At 40.7% G+C, this 20,077-nt stretch overlaps 1 protein-coding gene across 1 annotated transcript in view; it reads right to left on the reverse strand.

Moving 5' to 3' along the window:
• Positions 1-243: 243 nt before the first annotated feature.
• Positions 244-20,077, reverse strand: part of LOC105241320 (fibronectin type III domain containing protein 3C1) — a 32,521-nt gene continuing 12,687 nt past the window's right edge. The window contains 1 exon segment of the mRNA XM_034648862.1: positions 244-691. Within this exon segment, the coding sequence (XP_034504753.1) occupies positions 668-691 (24 nt within the window). The 3' untranslated portion in view covers positions 244-667.

Consider the following 20,077-nt stretch of genomic DNA (forward strand, 5'->3'; position numbering starts at 1 on the left):
ACAGACCTTGAAGTGATAATGTGAATTTGTCACAAAGTTGGAAAAGGAGAATGAAGTGTTTGGTCCTTGGTATATCTAAGGAAAAAGAAGACAAAATGCAAATTATATTGTCTTACCAAATAAAAAAGTATGATATAGTTTTTGGCAACAAGAAAACTATGAATTAACCCATTCACCTCATAAATATGTTCAAAGCAAAATTAAAAGTTTATGCTTACAGTCTCTAATATCATGAGGACCCAGTACTGTCCAGGTAATTTTGTCCACTGTAAGAAATAACAAAGACTTAAAATTGTTAAACTTTAATTGTGTTTGGTTTGGAATGAGGTGTGCATGTGATCAGTGAAACCTAGAAATACCAAATCATTCAATAGTAATATTTTAATTGAATGAATAAGCCAATTGTCCCCAAATAATATGTACATAAAGCTTTAGGGAGAAGTAGGACTTTTGAATAAGATTTCATTACTTTAAATATTCTAAAAGGATATCTTACTCCTCAACAAGAGCTCAATTCCCAGTAGAATATAAAATTATAAAATTTTGAAGACTGAATTTGCAAGAATTTACCAGGTCAGTTCCTTTTTGACTGATGAGTTGAAGATTTTAAACAATGGGATCTCCTTTTATTGGCTCCAAAGACTCCCATTTGATCTCACAAATATTGCTATTCCATGCTGTAATTTAGGTGCTAGAAAAAGAGAATTTCAGTTTAGAGGGTTTCATTTTTCCTAGATAATCTTGAATATGTTGAATTCTGATACAGTTTTCCATGATGATTAAAAGGCAGTCCATGTAGTCTTCATCTAAGAAATATATAGTTCTTATTATAAAGCCTTTTGCAATACCATAAGGCATCTGAATGATTGTACTAAAAACTTTAAGAACTTAAAACTGTCAATAATGCATGTTTTGTTTGTTAGTAAGACCTTATTACAAGTTTTATTACTGTTGTTTAATTCCTACTGGTATAATCTTTTGCATTGTATTTTTATGGTGCATCATACATTTGGAAGCATTTCACATACATTAACCATTTTTTAAAAGATTTAATTTATAAGAGAGAGAGAGTGGGGGGAGGGGCAGAGGGAGAGAATCTTTTTTTTAAAATAATTTTTGTTGTTATATTAGTCACCATACCGTACATCCCCAGTTTTTGATGCAATGTTCCATGATTCATTATTTGTGTATAACACCCAGTGCACCATGCAATATTTGCCCTCCTTAATACCCATCACCAGCCTATCCCAATCCCCCACCCCCCTCCCCTCCGAAGCTCTTAGTTTGTTTCCCAGAGTCCACAGTCTCTCATGGTTCATTCCCTCTTCTGTTTACCCCCTCCTTCATTCTTCCCTTCCTTCTCCTACTGATCTTCCTATTTCTTATGTTCCATAAATGGGTGAGACCATATGATAATTGTCTTTCTCTGCTTGACTTATTTCACTTAGCATAATCTCCTCCAGTCCCGTCCATGTTGCTGCAAATGTGTAATCGTTCTTTCTGATGGCTGAGTACTATTCCATTGTATATATGGACCACATCTTCTTCTTCTTTTTTTTTTTTAAAGATTTTATTTATTTATTTGGCAGAGATAGAGACAGCCAGCGAGAGAGGGAACACAAGCAGGGGGAGTGGGAGAGGAAGAAGCAGGCTCATAGCAGAGGAGCCTGATGTGGGGCTCGATCCCATAATGCCGGGATCACGCCCTGAGCTGAAGGCAGACGCTTAACCGCTGTGCCACCCAGGCGCCCCTGGACCACATCTTCTTAATCCAGTCATCTGTTGAAGGGCATCTTGGCTCCTTCCACAATTTAGCTACTGTGGACAATGCTGCTATGAACATTGGGGTGCATATGGCTCTTCTCTTCATTATGTCTGGAGAGGGAGAGAATCTTAAGCAGACTCTGGGCTAGGCATGGAGCCTGATGTAGGGCTCAATCCCATGACCCTGAAATCATGACCTGAGCTGAAACCAAGAGTCCAGTGCTCAACCGACCACACCACCCAGGTGCCCCACATACATTAATAATTTTATTTTAGGATCATAGCAACTGTGTGAGGAAAGGAGGGCAGGATCTTTATTTATGTTATTAGTGTCTCTACATTTCAGGAAAATGGTTCTTAAATATATAAGACGAGAAAAAGGCATTATTGTGGTCTAAGTCATGTTTATTTCCAGTATGTTCCAGTTAGCTTTTCACTGAAAACAAACTACTTCATAATAGTGATTGGACGTGTATGGAAAGATTGGAACAGCTGAATTTCACAACTGAGAAGGAAAAAAATGCTCAAAGCTTGAGGTTTCATGACTGTGAATTGACCTTGTTTTGTATTATAGAAAGCAGTTTATTTCACTGTTCAAATAGGGAGATGAAATTCAGAGTTTCAGAAAATACTAAATATATACTAATTACCAAATATGAAGTTACAAATTTGTACTCAATATGTACGAATATGTACCATATACTAAGTATATTTTTTTAACATCAGTGTAATTATACCTATCAGTTGATTTTTTTGTGTGTTTTAATCTATTTGAGAAAATGTGAGATGTAGCAAGGAATGGATATCATGACAAAGCGGAAGGAGAACTATGATGGGGATCAGGAGCCTACCATTCCAATTTTGGCTCTGCCACTGGCCCACAGTGTTCTTTAGTTAGGTTACTTACCATTCAGGGAATTCACTTCTTTCTCTTAAAAAGTGGCTGTGGTGGTAGAGTGATTGGCTGGATTAGTTGATTTCAAAGTTATTTTTAACATATTATTATTTTTAGGGGTAGAGTAGTAGGACCCTAGGCTTGTCATGACCCACTAACACTACTGATAACTATCAGATCACCCTAAATACCCCAGAAATCGACCTGCAGACTGACAACAAACTCCATGACTAAAGGGAGAGAAGAGGCCACATTGAAGAAGGTAGGAAGTATGGAGACATGATTTAGGGGAGATATGGATCCAGGATGCCATGGAGAGGAGGGAGCCCTGGTTATGGAGAAGAGTGAGAGAGAGAAGAACACACAGGGGAATGCACAAGGAAAATGTTTCCCCATAACCATATGGTTGGAAAAGAGGAGGGCCTGAATTTCATGAGTTCTTGCAACCAGTGAGTCTTAAATCCTGGAGTTTTAAAGGTCGGTGGGCTTGTCTGGGATAGAGCCCTGCTCTTGGAGAGAATGCAGGCAAACAACCCAGGGGCATATAGTGAGGAAACAGGGATCTGAAGAATGCTTGGGGCACATGCAGGGGAGATTATTCACTCTTCTTGGAGTGCTTCTTAGACAGGCAGTGTTTATGGAGATACCTCTCGGTGAACAAAGCAGATGGCTGGCACCATTTCTCTCCCTGGGCACTCAGCATAAACACAGAGCCACTTATACTGGGTGCCTAACTTTTTTTTTAAAGATTTTATTTATTTATTTGACAGAGAGAGAGACAGCCAGTGAGAGAGGGAACACAAGCAAGGGTAGTGGGAGAGGAAGAAGTGGGCTCCCAGCTGAGGAGTCTGATGTGGGGCTTGATCCTAGACTGCCGAGATCACACCCTGAGCCAAAGGCAGATGCTTAATCACCGAGCCACCCAGGCGCCCCACTGGCTGCCTAACTTGCTTACACCAAGTCCCACACCCCTGTGCTCTGGCAGTTCTGCCCTTCTCAGTCAAGCTTGTTTCGTCCCAGTGCAGCAGCCCCCTCCCCTAGAACACCAACACTAACCTCTACCCACACTGTGTCTTCCAACCAGAGAGTTCTGCAGGGCCTCAGTTCTAGTGGAAGTTAGTATCAGGTCTCATTTCACAAGAAGATTGGAGCACACCTAGTTAACACTCACCACATTCAAGCCAGAGCCCAAACACTGCCCAGAGAAGGCAAGGAGATCCTCTGCAGATGACTGGCCCAAAGGATAGAGTGGACAAAATACAACAGCAGAACACACACAGCACACAGCATAGACACTTCCTGAATTGCCAGGTCTTGGATACCACATGACCTCTTCCTCATAAAGCCATTACTTTCAGGAGCAGGAAACATAAATGGTTTCTCTAACACAGAGAAGAAGGAAGAGACTTAGACAAAATGCATGATGGAGGAATTTATCCCAAATGAAAGAATAAGATAAGGCCACGTCAAGAGATCTAAGGGAAACAGATATAAGTAACATGCTTGATAGAGAATTTAAAGAAACAATAAAAAAATTTAAAAAAGCAACCATCAGGGGTACTTACTGGGCTTGGGAAGACAGTAGAAGCCATCAGGGAGACCCTTACCACAGAAATAAAAGAGTTAAAAAAGAATAAATCAGAGATGAAGAATGCAATAAGTGAGATTGGAAAAAGGCTCGATGCAATGAATAGTAGGCTGCAAGAAGCACAGGAGTGAATTAATGACCATGAAGACAAAGTAATGGAAAATGAAAGAGAGAATAATTATGGAACAAGAGAACAGACTTAGGGAATTCACTGACTCCATCAAATGTAGTAACATATGTATGATAGGAGTCCCAGAAGAAGAGAAAGAAAATGGGGCAGAAAATTTGAGAAAATAAATCATAGCTAAAAACTAAGGGAGTTCATGACCACTAATCAGCCCTGTAAGAAATATTAAATATTAAATATTTTCCACTCATTGAGTGGAAAGGAAAGACCAAAAGTGACAAAGATAGGAAAGGACCAGAGAAAATCTCCAGAAACAACAAAAAAGTAATAAAATGGCAATACGTATCTATCAATAATTGCTTTGAATGTGAATGGATTAAATGCTCCAATCAAAAGACACAGGGTGTCAGAATGGATAAAAAACACAAGACCCATTGATATGCTACTTATAAGAGACTTTTATTTTTAAAAAATTTTTAAAAATTTACTTATTTATTAAAGCACGAGCCAGGGGGAGGGGCAGAGTGAGAGGGAGAAGCAGGCTCCCTGCTGAGCAGGGAACCCAACACAGGGCTTGATCCCAGGACACCAGAATCATGACCTGAGCCAAAGGCAGATGCTTAACCAACTGAGCCACCCAGGCATCCCAAGAGATTCATTTTATTTTATTTTATTTTATTAATTAATTTTATTATATTCAGTTAGCCACTGTATAGTACATCACTAGTTTTTGATGTAGTGTTCAGTGATTCATTAGTTACATATAACACCCAGTGCGCATCACAACACATGCCCTCCTTAGTACCCATCACCCTGTTACCCATCCCCACACCCCCTCCACTCTGAAACCCTCAGTTTGTTTTCAAGAGACTCATTTTAGACATAAACACACCTGCAGATTGAAAGCGAGGGGATGGAGAAACATTTATCGTGCAAATATATGTCAAAGGAAAGCCAGAGTTGTAATAATTATATTGGATAAACTAGAAGTTAAAACAAAAGATTGTAAGAACTGATGAAAAACGGGGGGTGGGGGAATGGGATAGGCTGGTGACGGGTAGTAAGGTAGGCACGTATTGTATGGTGCACTGGGTATTATATGCAACTAATGAATCATGGAACTTTACATCAAAAACCAGGGATGTACTGTATGGTGACTAACATAATATAATAAAAATATTAATAAAAAAAGAAGTGCAGTATATCATAATAAAGGGGACAATCCAACAAAATATCTAACAATTGAAAATATTTATGCCCCCAACATGGGATCATCCAAATATACAAAACAATAACAAACATAAAGGAACTAATTGATAATAATACAATCATAGTAGGGGACTTTAACACCCCACATACAACAATGGGCAGATCATCTGGGCAGAAAATCAATAAGGAAAAAATGGCTTGGAATGACACACTGGACCAGATGGTCTTAACAGATATATTCAGAACATTCCACCCTAAAGCCACAGAACACACATTCTTTTCAAGTGCATATGGGACATTAGCCAGAATAGATTAGATACTGGGTCACAAATCAGGCCTCAACAAGATCATACTATACATTTTTTTCTGACCACAGTGCTAAGAAACTTTAAGTCAATCACAAGAAAAAAAATTTGGAAAGATCACAGATACATAGAGGTTAAACAAAGGGCCAAACAGGAAATCAAAGAAGAAATAATACATGGAAACAAATGAAAATGGAAACACAGTGGTCCAAAACCTTTGGGATGCAGCAAAAGTGGTAATGAGAGGGAAATATATAACAATAAGGCCTACTTCAAGAAGCAAATAAACAACGTAACCTTACATCTAAAGGAACCAGAAAATGAAAAACACGCAAAGCCTTAAGCCAGCAGAAGGAAGGAAATAATAAAGATTAGAGCAAAAATAAATGATCCAGAATCTAAAAAACTTAGATCAATGAAACCAGGAGCTGGTTTTTTGAAAAAAAAAAATCGATAAACCCCCAGCCAAATTTATCAAAAAGAAAAGAGAAAGACCCAACTACCTAAAATCGCAAATGAGAAATAATCAACACTACAGAAATGCAAACAACTGTAAGACAATATTGTGAGAAACTATATTCCAGCACATTGGACAACCTGGATCAAATGGATAAATCCTAGAGACATAAACTACCAAAACTCAATCAGGAAGAAATAGAGAACTTGAGCAGACCAATAACCAGCAATAAAATTGAATCAGTAATCAAAAAACTCCCAGCAAACAAACATCCAGGCCAGATGGCTTCACAGATGAATTCTATCAAACATTTAGGGAAGAGTTAATATCTCTTCTTCTTAAACTATTCTAAAAACAAACAAACAAATGAACAAACAAAAAAGGAAGGAAAACTTCCAAACTCATTCTTTGAAGCCAGCAGTACCCTGAAACCAAAACCAGAGAAAGACTGCATTAAAAAAAGGAACTATAGGCCAATATCCCTCATGAACATGGATGCAAAAATTCTCAAAAAATGCTAGGAAACAGAGTCCAAGTACACAATAAAAATCATTTAGCACAGTCAAGTGGGATTTATTCCTGGGTTGAAGTGGTTCAATATTCCCAAATCAATCATTGTGATACACCACATTAATCAAAAAAAAGGATAAGAACTATAAGATTATTTCAATGGATGTATAAAAAGCATTTGACAGAATACATCTATTTGTGATAAAAGCCCTGAATAAAGTAGATTTAGAGGGAACATTCCTTGACATAATAAAGGTTATATATGAAAAACCCAGAGCTAATACTCTCCTCAATGGGGAAAAACAGAGCTTTTCCTCTATGGTCAGGAAAAAGCAATGTCCATTCTCACCACTGTTATTTCACATAGTACTGGAAGTCCCAGCCTCAGCAGTCAGAAAACAGAAATAAAAGGCATCCAAATCAGCAAGGAAAAAGTCAAACACTCTTTGCAGATGACATGATACTTTATATGTAAAATCCAGAAGAATCTACCAAAAAATTGCTAGAGCTAATACACAAATTCAGAAAAGTTACAGGATACAAAATCAATGTATAGAAATCTGTTGCATTTCTGTACACCAATAATGAAGCAGCAGAAAGAGAAATTAAGGCATCAATTCCATTTATAATGGCACCAAAAACCATCAGATACCTAGGAATAAACCTAGCAAAAGAGATGAAAGACCTGCACTCTCAACTGTGAAACACTGATGAAAGTAACGGAAGAGGACACAAAGGAATGGAAAGACATTCCATGCTCATGGGTTGAAAGAACAAATATTGTTAAAATGTCTGTATTACCCAAAGCAATCTACACATTTAATGCAATCCCTACCACCAGCATTTTTCACAGAGCTAGAACAAACAATCCTAAAATTTGTATGGAAACCGTAAAAGACCCTGAATTGCTGAAACACTTTTGAAAAAGAAAGCAATGCTGGAGGTATCACAATCCCAGATTTGAAATTACACTACAAAGCTGTAGTGATCAAAACAGTATGGTACTAACACAAATATAAACACATAGATAAATGGAACAGAATAGTATATCCAGAAATGAAATGACTGAATGGTCAAATAATCTTTGACAAAGCAGGATAGAATATCCAGTGGGAAAAAGTCTCTTCAACAAATGGTGTTGGGACAAATAGCCCTTAAATTTGTATGGCACCAGAAAAGGCCCCAAATCGCCAAGGAATTGTTGAAAAAGAAAAACAAAGCTGGGGGGCATCACAATGCCGGATTTCAATCCGTACTACAAAGCTGTGATCACAAAGACAGCATGGTACTGGCACAAAAACAGACACATAGACCAATGGAACAGAATAGAGAACCCAGAAATGGTCCCTCGGCTCTTTGGGCAACTAATTTTTTTAATGTTTTTTTTATTATATTATGTTAGTCACCATACAGTACATCCCTGGTTTTTGATGTTAAGTTCGATGATTCATTAGTTGCGTATAACACCCAGTGCACCATGCAATACGTGCCCTCCTTACTACCCATCACCAGCCTATCCCATTCCCCCACCCCCCTCCCCTCTGAAGCCCTCAGTTTGTTTCTCAGAGTCCATAGTCTCTCAGGCTTCATTCCCCCTTCTGATTACCTCCCCTTTCTTTATCCCTTTCTTCTCCTACCAGTCTTCCTAGTTCTTATGTTCCATAGATGAGAGAAACCATATGATAATTGTCTTTCTCTGCTTGACTTATTTCACTTAGCATTATCTCCTCCAGTGCCGTCCATGTTGCAGCAAATGTTGAGAACTCGTTCTTTCTGATAGCTGAGTAATATTCCATTGTATATATGGACCACAACTTCTTAATCCAGTCATCTGTTGAAGGGCATCTCGGCTCCTTCCATGATTTAGCTATTGTGGACAAAGCTGCTATGAACATTGGGGTGCATATGGCCCTTCTCTTCACTATGTCTGTGTCTTTGGGGTAAATACCCAGTAGTGCAATGGCTGGATCATAGGGTAGCTCAATTTTTAACTTTTTAATGTAATGTTGGTCTCATAAAATGAATTTTGAAGTATTCTCTTCTATTTTTTGAAAGAGTTTGAGGATTGCTATTAATTCTTTAAATATTTCGTATAATTCACCAGTAAAACTGATAGGTCCTGGACTTCTCTTTATTGGAAAGTTTTTTATTACTGATTCAGTTTCCTTACTCATTATTGATCTGTTCATATTCTCTATTTATTCATGATTCAGTCTGTGTGGGTTGTATATTTCTAGGCATATATTCATTTCTCCTACCTTTTTCAACTTGGCATATAGTTGTTCATAGTACTCTCTTATGGTGTTTTGTATTTCTGGGACATCAGTTGGAAAGTCTCCTTTTTCATTTCTAATTTTGTTAGAATCCTTACTTCTTGGGATGCCTGGGTAGCTCAGTCAGTTAGGCATTTGACTCTTGGTTTCAGCTCAGGTCATGATCTTGGGGTCATGAGATCAAGCGCTGTATCAGGCTCCCTGCTCAGTGGGGAGTCTGCTTCCCCTCTCTCATCCTCTGCCCCTCTCCCAGCAGATAAATAAATAAATCTTTTAAAAAAGAGAATCCTCATTCTTATTTTCTTGGTAAGTCTAGATAAGGGTTTGTCTGTTTTGTTTATCTTTAACTAAAAACACCCATGTCTTAGTTTTGTTGATCTCTATTTTTTTAGTCACTATTTGTTTCCACTCTGCTCTTTGTTATTTCATTTCTTTAACTAGTTTATTGTTAGTTCATGTGTTATTTCCTTCATTCTACTAAGGCTTAGTTTTTTTTTTCTTTTTCTAGTTCCTTAAGGTATAAATTTAGTTTGAGTACTTTCTTTTTGATTATTGTAGCCCATTTATCATTATGAAGTTCCCTCTTAGAACTGCTTTGGCTGTGTTCCATTAAGTTTTGTATGTTGTATTTACATTTTCATTTGTCTCAAGATACTTTTTTATTTCTCTTTTGATTTCTTATTTGATCCATTGACTATTCAGTAGCATGTTGTTTAATCTCCACATATTTGTTAATTTTCCAGTTTTCTTCTTAATAATTAATTTCTAGTTTCATACCATCGTGGCTGGAAAAGATACTTGATATCATTTCAATCTTCTTAAATTTATTAAGGCTTTTTTGTGACATAACGTATGATCTATCCTGGAGAGTATTCCATATGCACTTGAGAAGAATGTGTATGCTGCTGTTGGATGGAATGTTCTGTAAATATCTGTTAAGTCCATCTGGTGCTCCTATGTTGGGTTCATCAGTATTTACAAATAGTATGTCCTCTTGGGTTAGGCCATTTTTTACTGAATAGTAACCTTATCTGTCTCTTATTGCAGTCTTTGGCTGAAAGTCTGTTTTGTCAAATATATGTAGATCTTCCCCTACCTTCTTTTGGTTTCCTTTTGCATGGAATATCTTTTCTTATTGCTTCACTTTTAGTTTGTGTGTGTCTTTAGAGCTGAAATGAATCACTTTTAGACATTATATATAGTTGGGTCTTGTCATTTTATCAGCCACTGTGTGCCTTTTGACTGTAGAATTGAATCCATTTACATTTGAAGTAATTATTGATAGGTTTGGAATTACTACTACAATTTTAATTGTTTTCTGGCTGTTTTTCCAGAATTGTCATTTCTTTTTTCTTCTCTTGCTCTTTGTGATTTAATAATTTTCTACGGTGGTATCCTTAGATTCCTCTCTCTTTCTCTCGTGTGTGTATTATAGGTTCTTGCTTTGTGATTACCTTGAGGCTTATAAAAAACATATTTATAGAACATCTCCAGCGCTGAGTATCGAGGTACGAAGCGGGGAGCCGTGAAACCGCGCACAGATATCGGAGGCTAAACAGAAGGGGGAGGGAGCCGCCGTGTCAGGGCGCCGGGAAGCAGTAGCCACCTACACGGGGGAGCGGACAGACCGCGGACCCGCACGCTTGAGACAGCAGACTGAGAAGGGAGCTCCGGGAGCGCATGCGGGACAGCTGGCGGTTGGCGGGCCACCTGCACGGGGGAGCAGGCGGACTCGCGGACGGCACCCGCGAGACAGCAGACTTAGAACGCGAGCTACAGGAGCGCGCGCGCGCAGGGCGGCTGGCGGGCCACCTGCACTGGGGAGCAGGCGGACCGCGGACCCGCACTCTGNCAGCAGACTGAGTCCGTGAGCCGGGAGCGTGCGCCACCAAGCATCTCACGGAGCTCCGGAGCTCCGGTGTGCTCACTGGATCGAGGCTGAGACCGGGAAATCCGGGAGCGTGTGCGGGGCGGCTGGTGGCTGGCGGCCAAGGCCACCTGCACGGGGGAGCAGGCGGACTCGTGGTCAGCACCCGCAAGACACCAGACTGAGACGGGGAGCTCCGGGAGCCCGCGCGGGGCGGCTGGCGGCGGGCGGGGTTGGAAACACAAAGGACAGAGACGTGCCGGCCCTGGAAGTGAGGGCTGGGACGCCGGGTGTGGGGCGCACAGCCCGGGATGCTGCAGGGTTGAGCAGCACCAACAGAAACAGAGTTAAAGTGGCCAGAACATCAGTGGAGAACGATCCGCGATCCCTCTGTTCTGAGACAGAGGCTGAATTTCAGCCGCTGCTGCTCTCTCAGAAGAGGCATAGCAAACCGCCAGGGAAAGCCGCCAGAGAACAAAAGCCCGGAAATACCGGCTCACAGGGTGCCCATCCCCATCCCCCCTCGCAAGGGACACAGAGACTCTACCCAAACAGGGTTTTCTGAGTACCGGCAGGCAGGCCCCTCCCCCAGAAGGCAGGCTGAAAAATCAAGAAGCCCACAACCCGGAGCGCCTGAGTGGCGCAGTCACCAAGCACCTGTCTTCGGATTAGGGTGTGTTTACAACGTTCCGGAAAGGAGTCCCTCATCGGGCTTCTCCACCGGGAACCTGCTTCTTCCTCTCCCACTCCTCTGCTTGGGTTCCCTTTCTTGCTGACTGTCTCTCTCTCTCTCAAATAAATAAATAAACTCTTTAAGGAAGAAGCCCACATCCCTAAGATCTCTATAAAACAAGGGCGCACGGCCTGGGTCCCAGTCAACACTTGGGCTCTGGACAACCCTGCAATCTCTCTTCATCAGAATGACGAGAAGGAGAAGTCCCCCCCAGCAAAGAAAAGATAATGAGTCTGTGGCCTCTGCCACAGAATTGGCCTCGGCCACAGAATTAATACATATGGATGTATCCCAATTATCAGAAATGGAATTCAGAGCAACAATGGTCAAGATGATGAGTAAACTTGAAAAAAGCATCAGAGAAAGCGTTGCTGAGAATATAGAATCCCTAAGGGCAGAAATGAGAGCGAATCTGACAGAAATTAAAAATTCTATGGGCCAAATACAGTCAAAACTAGAGGCTCTGACGGCCAGGGTCACCGAGGCAGAGGAACGCGTTAGCGAATTGGAGGATGGGTTAGTAGAAGAAAAAACGAAAATAGAAGCTGGTCTTAAAAAAATCCACGCCCACGAATGTAGATTACGGGAGATTACTGACTCTATGAAACGATCCAATGTCAGAATCATCGGCATCCCTGAAGGGGTGGAGAAAAACAGAGGTCTAGAAGAGATATTTGAACAAATTGTAGCTGAAAACTTCCCTAATCTAGCAAGGGAAACAAGCATTCGTGTCCAAGAGGCAGAGAGGACCCCATCCAAGCTCAACCAGGACAAACCTACGCCACGGCATGTCATAGTGCAATTCGCAAATATTAGATCCAAGGATACAGTATTGAAAGCGGCCAGGGCAAAGAAATTTCTCACGTACCAAGGCAAAGGTATCAGGATTACGTCAGACCTGTCTACAGAGACCTGGAATGAGAGAAAGGCTTGGGGGGGCATTTTTAAAGCTCTTTCAGAGAAAAACATGCAGCCAAGGATCCTTTATCCAGCAAAGCTGTCATTCAGAATTGATGGAGAAATAAAGACGTTCCAAAATCGCCAATCATTAACCAATTTCGTAACCACGAAACCAGCCCTACAGGAGATATTAAGGGGGGCTCTATAAAGGTAAAAAGGCCCCAAGAGTGATACAGAGCAGCAAGTCACAACCGATACAAAGACTTTAAAGAGAAATGGCATCATTAAAATCATATCTGTCAATAATCTCTATCAATCTAAATGGCTTAAACTCTCCCATAAAACGCCACAGGGTTGCAGATTGGATAAAAAGACATGACCCATCCATTTGCTGTCTACAAGAGACTCATTTTGAACCCAAAGATGCATTCAGACTTAGAGTAAGGGGATGGAGTACCATCTTCCACGCAAATGGACCTCAAAAGAAAGCTGGAGTAGCAATTCTCATATCAGATAGACTGGATTTTAAACTAGAGGCCATAGAGAGAGATACAGAAGGGCACTATATTATTCTTAAAGGAAGTATTCAACAAGTGGATATGACAATTATTAATATATATGCCCCCAACAGGGGAGCAGCAAGATACACAAGCCAACTCTTAACCAAAATAAAGAGACATATAGATAAGAACACAGTAATAGTAGGGGACCTCAACACCCCACTATCAGAAATAGACAGAACACCCTGGCAAAAACTAAGCAAAGAATCAAAGGCTTTGAATGCCATACTCGACGAGTTGGACCTCATAGATATATATAGAACACTACACCCCAGAACCAAAGAATACTCATTCTATTCAAATGCCCATGGAACATTCTCAAGAATAGATCATGCTCTGGGACACAAAACAGGTCTCAGCCAATACCAAAAGATTGAAATTATCCCCTGCATATTCTCAGACCACAACGCTCTGAAATTGGAACTCAACCACAAGGAAAAACCTGGAAGAAACTCAAACACTTGGAGGCTAAGAACCATCCTGCTCAAGAATGACTCGATAAACCAGGAAATCAAAAAACAAATTAAACAATTTATGGAGACCAACGAGAATGAATACACAACGGTCCAAAACCTATGGGATACTGCAAAGGCAGTCCTAAGGGGGAAATACATAGCCATCCAAGCCTCACTCAAAAGAATAGAAAAATCTAAAATGCAGTTTCTATATTCTCACCTCAAGAAACTGGAACAGCAACAGAGGGACAGGCCTAACCCACTGACAAGGAAGGAGTTGACCAAGATTAGAGCAGAAATCAATGAATTAGAGACCAGAACCACAGTAGAGCAGATCAACAGGACTAGAAGCTGGTTCTTTGAGAGAATCCATAAAATTGATAGACCACTGGCAAAACTTGTCCAAAAACAAAGAGAAAGGACTGAGATTATTAAAATTATGACTGAAAAGGGAGAGGTCACGACCAGCACCATTGAAATTGCAAGGATTATTAGAAACTTTTATCAACAGCTATATGCCAAAAAACTAAACAATCTGGAAGAGATGGAGGCCTTCCTGGAAACCTATAAACTACCAAGACTGAAACAGGAAGAAATAGATTTCTTAAATAGGCCAATTAACTATGAAGAAATTGAGTCAGTGATAAACAACCTTCCAAATAATAAAACTCCAGGCCCAGACGGTTTTCCTGGGGAATTCTACCAAACATTCAAAGAAGAAATAATACCTATTCTCCTAAAGCTATTTCAAAAAATAGAAACAGAAGGAAAGCTACCAAACTCATTCTATGAGGCTAATATTACCTTGATCCCCAAACCAGGCAAAGACCCCCTCAAAAAGGAGAATTACAGACCGATTTCTCTAATGAATATGGATGCCAAAATCCTCAACAAGATCCTTGCTAATAGAATCCAACAGTACATTAAAAGGATTATCCATCATGACCAAGTGGGATTCATACCTGGGATGCAAGCATGGTTCAACACTCGCAAATCAATCAATGTGATACATCATATCAACAAGAAAAGACTCAAGAACCATATGATCCTCTCAATTGATGCAGAAAAAGCATTTGACAAAATACAGCATCCTTTCCTGATTAAAACCCTTCAGAGTGTAGGAATAGAGGGTACATTTCTCAATCTCATAAAAGCCATCTATGAAAAGCCTACTGCAAGCATTATTCTCAATGGGGAAAAGCTGGAAGCCTTTCCCTTAAGATCAGGAACACGACAAGGATGCCCACTCTCGCCACTATTATTCAACATAGTACTAGAAGTCCTTGCAACAGCAATCAGAAGACAAAAAGGGATCAAAGGTATCCAAATCGGCAAAGAAGAAGTCAAACTGTCTCTCTTTGCAGATGACATGATACTCTATATGGAAAACCCAAAGGAATCCACTCCCAAACTATTAGAAGTTATAGAACAATTCAGTAAGGTGGCAGGATACAAAATCAATGCCCAGAAATCAGTTGCATTTCTATACACGAATAACGAGACTGAAGAAAGAGAAATTAGGGAATCCATCCCATTTACAATAACACCAAAAACCATGCGTTACCTTGGAATTAACTTAACCAGAGACGTAAAGGACCTATATGCTAGAAACTATAGATCACTTTTGAAAGATATTGAGGAAGACATAAAAAGATGGAAAAATATTCCATGCTCATGGATTGGAAGAATTAACATAGTTAAAATGTCCATACTACCCAGAGCAATCTACACTTTCAATGCTATCCCGATCAAAATACCGAGGACATTTTTCAAAGAACTGGAACAAATAGTCCTTAAATTTGTATGGAACCAGAAAAGGCCCCGAATCTCCAAGGAACTGTTGAAAAGGAAAAACAAAGCTGGGGGCATCACAATGCCGGATTTCGAGCTGTACTACAAAGCTGTGATCACAAAGACAGCATGGTACTGGCACAAAAACAGACACATCGACCAATGGAACAGAATAGAGAACCCAGAAATGGACCCTCGGCTCTTTGGGCAACTAATCTTTGATAAAGCAGGAAAAAACATCCGGTGGAAAAAAGACAGTCTCTTCAATAAATGGTGCTGGGAAAATTGGACAGCTACATGCAAAAGAATGAAACTTGACCACTCTCTCACACCATACACAAAAATAAACTCCAAATGGATGAAAGACCTCAATGTGAGACAGGAATCCATCAAAATTCTAGAGGAGAACATAGGCAACAACTTCTATGACATCGGCCAGAGCAACCTTTTTCACGACACATCTCCAAAGGCAAGAGAAATAAAAGATAAAATGAACTTATGGGACTTTATCAGGATAAAGAGCTTCTGCACAGCCAAGGAAACAGTCAAAAAAACTAAGAGACAGCCCACGGAATGGGAGAATATATTTGCAAAGGACACCACAGATAAAGGACTGGTATCCAAGATCTACAAAGAACTTCTCAAACTCAATACACGAGAAACAAATAAACAAATCATAAAATGGGCAGAAGATATGAACAGACACTTTTCCAATGAAGACATACAAATGGCTAACAGACACATGAAAAAATGTTCAAAATCATTAGCCATCAGGGAAATTCAAATCAAAACCACACTGAGATACCACCTTACGCCAGTTAGAATGGCAAAGATAGACAAGGCAAGAAACAACAATTGTTGGAGAGGATGTGGAGAAAGGGGATCCCTCCTACATTGTTGGTGGGAATGCAAGTTGGTACAGCCACTCTGGAAAACAGTGTGGAGGTCCCTTAAAAAGTTAAAAATTGAACTACCCTATGACCCAGCCATTGCACTACTGGGTGTTTACCCCAAAGATACAGACGTAGTAAAGAGAAGGGCCATATGCACCCCAATGTTCATAGCTGCATTGTCCACAATAGCCAAATCATGGAAGGAGCCGAGATGCCCTTCAACAGATGACTGGATTAAGAAGCTGTGGTCCATATATACAATGGAATATTACTCAGCTATCAGAAAGAACGAATTCTCAACATTTGCTGCAACATGGACGGCACTGGAGGAGATAATGCTAAGTGAAATAAGTCAAGCAGAGAAAGACAATTATCATATGATTTCTCTCATCTATGGAACATAAGAACTAGGAGGATCGGTAGGGGAAGAAAGGGATAAAGAAAAGGGGGGTAATCAGAAGGGGGAATGAAACATGAGAGACTATGGACTATGAGAAACAAACTGAAGACTTCAGAGGAGAGGGGGTGGGGGAATGGGATAGACTGGTGATGGGTAGTAAGGAGGGCACGTATTGCATGGTGCACTGGGTGTTTTACGCAAACTAATGAAGCATCAAACTTTACATCGGAATCTGGGGATGTACTGTATGGTGATTAACATAATATAATAAAATAAAAAAAACAACATATTTATAGTAGTCTATTTTAAGCTGAAAGCAACTTAAGTTTGAAAGTGTACTTAAGGTCTGTATTTTTACTCTACCTTCCATTTTATGTCTTCAGAGGCACAATTTAGATCTTTTTATCTTATGTATACATTAAACTGTTGTAGTTGTTTTTAGTACTTTTACCTTTTAACCTTCATAATACATTTATAAGTATCTTACCTACCAATGTTACATTATAGTATTCAGAATTTAAGTATATAATTACTTTTACCACTGTGATTTATACTTTAATGTTTTCCTGTTACTAATTAGTATCCTTTGATTCAGCCTTAAAAGTCCCTTTAACATTTTTTGTAAGGCCAGTGTGTTGGTGATGAACTCCTTCAGGTTTTGCTTATCTGGGAAATGCTTGATCTCTCCTTTAATTCTTTTTTTTTTAATATTTTATTTATTTATTCGACAGTGATAGAGACAGCCAGCGAGAGAGGGAACACAAGCGGGGGGGTGGGAGAGGAAGAAGCAGGCTCATAGTGGAAGAGCCTGATGTGGGGCTCGATCCCATAACGCCGGGATCACGCCCTGAGCTGAAGGTAGACGCTTAACCGCTGTGCCACCCAGGCGCCCCTCTCCTTTAATTCTGAAGGACAACTTTTCTGGGTGGAGTATTCCTTGTTGGCAGTTTTTTTCTTTCAGCTCTTTGAATATATTATGCTGCTGCCTTCTTGCAAATTTTCTGCTGAAAAATCTGCTGATATTGTTATGGGGGTTCTCTTGCATGTAACAAGTTGTTTTTCTTTTGTTGTTTTTAAGACTCTTGTCTTTAACTTTCGACAATTATGTGTCTGGGTAATGGGTCTTTTTGAATCATCTTAGTTGGACTTTCTGGGCTTCTTGGTTCTAGGTGGCTGTTTCCTTCCCTAGTTTAGGGAATATTTTAGCCACTGTTTCATTGAATAAGCTTTCTTCCCCTTTCTCTCTGTCCTTCTTCTGGGATCCCTATAATGCATGTATTGGTTTCCTTTATTGTATCCCATAAGTCCCCTGCTTTTTATTTTTTCTTTTGTTCCTATGATTGCATGAGTTTCACTGCCCTGTCTTCAAGTTTGCTGATCCTTTCTCTTCCACTTGCTCTTGTCTACTGTTCAACCCTTTTATTGAATTTTTCAGTTCAGTTGTATTTGTTACCTATGTGATTTCTGTTTGGTACTTTTTAACTTTCTATCTCTTTGTTGAAATTTTCACTTTGTTCATGCATTTTTCTCCTGACCTTGGTGAGTATCTTTATGACCATTACCATCTGGTCCCAGGAATTCAGCTAGATAGCTATCGAACCATTCTGAACACCTGCAAACTCAACTGGAGATTGAAGAAAAGAATAGCTGCAACTCTACAAATAGACAAGCGACCATTTACTTCAAGGTAAGAGGTGCAGAGAAGTGAATCCAAGGTGATATATGGAAAGATAGACTGCAGGGAGAGGGAGCCTCCGTCAGCCAGCTACCGGCAAGTGGTAGAGCAGAGGAGCACAAAATTAGAACTTTTAGAAGTCTGCTCTGGTAAGGGACATCACTCAGGCAGCTCAGCCGGGAGGGGGTGTGTGGAACCCTAGCTGAGACAGTGTGGTCTCAGGATCCCCGGGGTCACAGGAAGACTGGGGGTGCCTGAGAGTGGCAGAGCTCCCAGGTATCAGAGGAGGAAAGCTGGCTGCAAAAAGTGAGCCCAGGAGTGGGCTCTCAGCTCGGGGTTGCCATAAACTGTGATCCGCGGCACAGTTGGGCCCCTGTACTTCAAGCAGGGGCCCAACAAGTGGCATAACCAGGGAGAGCCCCCTTCCTCACCCGGGAGGAGTGGCTCAGAGTGTGCAGCAGGAATCTGCTGGGTTTGGAGACTCCAAATGGGGTCGTGTGCCAGAGGTCACAGGCAATGTGAACATGGAGTGCTGGAGACTAGGGAGGCTAGGAGTGACAGGAATGATTGCTTTTTTCTGAGGGCTCACTGAGGAGTGGGGCCCTGAGCTCCCAGCTCCTCCAGGGCCAGAGATTGGGAGGCTGCCATTTTCTTTCTCATCCTCGAAAGCTGTGTGGAAAGCCTTCAGGGAACAAAAGCTACAGAGAGCAAACCAGAGCCGATTACTTAACCTGGCCCCAGGCAAGGGTGGAAAATTCCGCCTGGGGCAAAGACATTTGAGAATCAGTGCAATAGGCCCCTCTCCCAAAGATGCAAGGGTCTGTGGAGTTTGGTATAGGCACAGGTGGAGATGGATTGAATTCTGAAGGATCTGTTGAGGGGTCTGGCCTGTGGCATTGTGGCTCTGGGCCAGAGATTCCCCCAGGGCCATGTTTGCTCTGACCCTCTAAAGAGAAGTGGAAAGATGCCAGGGAACAAAAGCCATGCAGCCAACCAGCTCACCTTAAGCCCATCGCCCTGACAAAGGGTGGGGCAACTCCACCCAGGCAAAGACGCCTGAGAAGCTGAGCAGCCGGCCCCTCCCCCACAAGAAGGAATGGAAGAATAGGCGAATAAGCTTAAGCTTATTTCCTTCCCACAGGACTGCAAAACTACAGTGCCAGGGGAAAATAATATAGGGAGCTCCAGGTGTTCCCTCATGACTCGCTTATACTTCAGGCTCAAATTTTAATTTCTTTTTTAGTTTCTTTTCTTACTCATTTTCTTTTCTTTTTAACCCTGCTCCCATTTCAAATAGATTCGTATTTCCCAACGTATGTTTTAAAGTCGCTTCTTAACTTTTATTTTCTTTTTCACATACATGTTTTATAGATTTATAACCCATACTAGGCCATTTTTCACTCTATTCAATTTTATCTTGATATATATGTAAGTTCTGATTTCTTTGCAATTTTGGGATATCATGTCTTCTGACACAGAGACCAAAAATCAAGCAGGAACAGGCAGATCACCTTGCTGTGTCCACCCTGAGAGATTATAATCTCCCTCCCTGCCCCCCTCTTTTTCCCCCTCTTTTTTCTTTCTTTTCTATTGTTTTGGATCATCTTGGCTTTGATGGCATATCTGTGGTAGTTTTTCACTACTTTGGATTTTCCTCATAGGTGCATTTTGCTTG

Source organism: Ailuropoda melanoleuca, chromosome X (genome assembly GCF_002007445.2).
Source record: "Ailuropoda melanoleuca isolate Jingjing chromosome X, ASM200744v2, whole genome shotgun sequence".
In the NCBI taxonomy this organism is placed as follows: Eukaryota; Metazoa; Chordata; class Mammalia; order Carnivora; family Ursidae; genus Ailuropoda; species Ailuropoda melanoleuca.